Source organism: Lissotriton vulgaris, chromosome 1_1 (genome assembly GCF_964263255.1).
Source record: "Lissotriton vulgaris chromosome 1_1, aLisVul1.2, whole genome shotgun sequence".
In the NCBI taxonomy this organism is placed as follows: domain Eukaryota; kingdom Metazoa; phylum Chordata; class Amphibia; order Caudata; family Salamandridae; genus Lissotriton; species Lissotriton vulgaris.
In genome coordinates this window covers 1,881,640,303-1,881,644,163 of record NC_141685.1, presented here as the reverse complement: position 1 = coordinate 1,881,644,163, position 3,861 = coordinate 1,881,640,303, and the positions used below count along the sequence as shown (strand labels likewise).

The window sequence follows — 3,861 nt, the reverse complement described above, 5'->3', positions numbered from 1 at the left end:
AACAGAAATGGCTTGAAGATTTCAAGTGGGCAGTGATTGAAGAACAGGAAAGTAACGGAGCTGCTGCTGACCTAGTTGAGCCCAGTTTTAAAAAATCTCAAGTTTTGTATTGTGGAGTTTGCAGGAAATTTCCTCATCTCGCAGATACTAAGTCTTCCCTATATGTTGGTGTGACAAATAAATTCAAAAGGGAGACGTTGGAATGGCACCACAAGAGCAAATTGCATGAAAAATGCATATTACATGAAGCTGCAATTCAAAAGCCACAGGAAACCTGCATAGCTAAATCAATCACAAAAATGCATGAAAAAAATATCCGGCCAGAAATGCATTGGTCTGAATACAGATGGAGCTGCTGTGAACCTCGGTACTAAATCTGGTGCTGTGAAGCAGCTACTGGACGAAGTCTCCAAGCATCAAGGATGGGACAATTGCAATCACATTGCAGTTGTGCACTGTGTAGCTCACAATCTAGAGCTTGCTGTGTGTGATGTTAAAAAAAAAGAGTTCATACATATCCAAATTTGAAGAGGTGCTCAAAGGATGTTTCAAACTATATTATTATTCACCTAAGCGGAGAAGGGAACTTAAAGAGATAGCTGATAATCTGGAAGAGCAGTTACAACATTTTGGTGGCTTGCAGCAAATCAGATGGGTAGCAAGTCAGCACAGGGCAGTAACAGCGCTTAAGACAAACTGGGAAGCTACAGTACTTCATCTTGAGCACCTTGCTACTGGTACTGATGAATATTCAAACAAAGCCAAAGGATTGCTTCATGACATGAAATCGGAAAAGTTTCTTTATTTCTTGCACTTCATGATAGACTTCACAGAGCTGCTTCAGCAAGTGTCTAAGGTATTTCAACAAGAAGACAGTCTTATTTCTGAAGTTGCAAGAAGAATCGAGGTGCTTCAACAGAAGCTAATACTGCTGAAAACAAAGCCAGGAAAAGCACTAACACAATTTCAATTGGTTTTTAAAGATGGAAATTTCGCAGGGGTCCCGTTACTAACACAGGCAAAGCCTGCTAGAAAAGGCAGCTCTAATGAAACTAGTGTCAAGGAAGACACTATTGAGTTAATAGAGAATGCTCTTTCTTTTATGAGTGACCGCTTTCTGAAGCACATCTCAGGCAAGCCGCATTCTTTGTTTAACATTTTTGATTTTAGTTTGTGGCCAGACTCTGTTGAAAAGATTAGAGTTTTTGGGGATCAAGAATTTGAGGAACTTGTTGTGTACTACAAAAAGGTACTTACTGATGAAGAAATTCAGTCTGCCCCTGGAGAGTGGCTAGATTTTAAACTGTACGTCTTTCATCGGAGGATGTCGCATAAGCCTGTATCCCTCTTCACTCAGCTATTGAAAAAACGCCCAGAAGAAGTTAAAAATGTACTTCCAATTTTAGAAATCATGCTTTCCATCAGTCCAACAACAGCAATATGTGAACGGGGGTTTAGCAGCATGAACCGAATAAAAAATGAGCTCCGTACGTCCCTTAAAAGTGACACCATGTCTGCTTTAATGCGAATCCAAGTAGATGGTCCGGAGTTAGACACTTTTGATCCAAACCCAGCCGTTTTGCATTGGCTTTCAGCAAATCCAGGAACAAGACATATTATGGGCCACAAACATCCTTGTCAAAACAACGCTGTTGTTACTGACTCAGAAGATAGCGACTCAGTTTAATGCTACTCTCTTGTTCAAATCAGCACCTTAACAAGTGTGCATTTTTGTGTTTTACCATTCACTGTGGTGTCTGTCAATTACTTCTGACAATTTGCATGGTGGCAGCTCTTTTTCTCCTTTCGAGACACTGACTCCCAGTCACTGCCCTGGGTTGAATCCATCATCGTTCTTTAGTTCACTGTTCGCCACCCCAGTTCAGGACTGGCTATGCAAATCAGTCTTGACCAATTTATTAAATTATACTTTCTGACAATTTGCCATGGAGCTGTTTGTCTCCTTTCGAGACACTGACTTCCAGTCACAGACCTGGGTTGAATCCATCATCGTTCTTTAGTTCACTTTCGCCACCCCAGTTCAGGACTGGCTATGCAAATCAGTCTTGACCAATTTATTAAATAGTTCTGACAATTGACAGCTGTTTGTCTCCTTTCGAGTCACTCCCAGTCACAGACCTGGGTTGAATCCATCATCGTTCTTTAGCTCACTGTTCCCCAGGCACTTCAGTTCAGGACTGGCTATATGGAAATTGGTCTTGAATGACCCCTGTGCCTCATGAGAACAGTCCAGCCCGAACTGCCCAGCCATGGATTCCTGACACGGCCCTTGGCACTTTTTTCATACAAATTGAGCACTGCCACAGCTACAGCAAGGTAAATGAAAGTTTGAGGACTTGGCAGCATAAACGGATTACAAAATGAGCTACATTCATCTGCCTCAAAGCTGACGGAGCGCTAATGCAATACAAGACTTGACAGCAGCTCGAAAGTTGACACTTTCATCCAACCCCAACAGTAGTGCTTTCGCTCAGAGGAAACACTGGACAATGACAATTTTGACACAGCCTTCCCGGTCCATGAATATGCAACTGTCTCCCTATTTTGAAAGAACAAGCACTTGACTCTGGCCATAAAAGTTATTTCAAAGGGAAGGACAGAAGGCAGCGATCTGAAGAACCGCAAACCTTAGCTCATCTGAGCATCAGCTTCCTCACTACAAGTAAGTGCCAGCCTGATATGTTGTTGTATTTAAAGTTTATAAGTAAGGTATTTTTTTCCCATGTATGTTTGCAGAAACCTTCCCCACAGCACTTTGATACACATACATAGGGAGGTAAATGGGTGAAATTTGCCGTTTATTTGGGTGGCCAACGTTTTCCTAGGTTGTTGGCGCTGCAAATGTTTTGAAAAAAGTCCATTATGCGATCAATTGTGGGTCGAGTGCATTGCTGTTAGGTCGAGTAGAAAAGTCTACTCACTCGACCTGCAGGTCAAGTGAGATTTTTTAGATTTGTAGAGCCCTGCTATTGCAATTGTTGAAAGTTCTGTCCCATTATAATCATTCGACTTTGACTTTCTAAGAAGAAGCATTTTTTCTCAGAATTTTCTCAAATAGAAGGAAATCATCATAATAAGAGCAATGGACTCATCTTCTAGCAGTTCTTCAGAGGGAGGTTTCATTCCTGAAGAACCTCCAAAGAAGATTAAAGAAGGTCTAATTTGGCAATTTTTTACTTTTCCAGAAGGGTAAAAAAAGTTAATGCTCCGAAAGTAACCTGTAAAATTTGCCAAACAACTCTTTGTAGGGGTGATCCAATTTAAAAAATACTCCTTTGGCACAGCAAATATGGTGCAACATGTGAAGAACTTGCACCCCAATAACTTTGCTCGAGCTGCAAGACGGACGTTCCAGGAGAACCCACCTGCTTCTGCACCAAGCACATCAACTACTGCAGCAGAATTTTCAGCAAGCAGTCCACATCCACAAATTGATCCTGATTTTGCTGACATTAAAATTGTATGCATTCATTGAGATAAACTTTTGTGTTATAGGGAACAGTCTATTGATCTGATAAAACGCAGGATGCAGGAGCATCGCTGTCCTCGACATTAGTTTTTTTTTTTCATTCTTTTGTTCCTGTTTGATACTTTTCGGGTTCCAGTTCAATTTTTTTGGTTTAAAACAGTTCTTTTTAAAACTACCATCACTGGTCAAAGAAAGAACTATATTTCTATGTTAGTGTGTATAAGTTTGTCAGAATGAATGTGTAGTTCATAAATGAATGAATGAATATATTACTAGTGTATGGAGAATGTGAAAGTGCTGAACTATAAGGAAGTGCTACAGCATAAATCTATAAGGTTTTTACCTATAGTATACTGTAGTATGTCCGAAGC

General features: G+C 40.6%; 1 protein-coding gene across 1 annotated transcript; it reads left to right on the top strand.

The window, feature by feature from the left end:
* The first annotated feature begins 490 nt into the window (after positions 1–490).
* LOC147751336 (zinc finger protein 862-like) lies at positions 491–1,687 on the top strand. The gene has a single exon (XM_086933187.1). It carries the CDS (start codon positions 491–493, stop codon positions 1,685–1,687), a length of 1,197 nt encoding a protein of 398 aa, XP_086789313.1.
* The last annotated feature ends 2,174 nt before the right edge of the window (positions 1,688–3,861 follow it).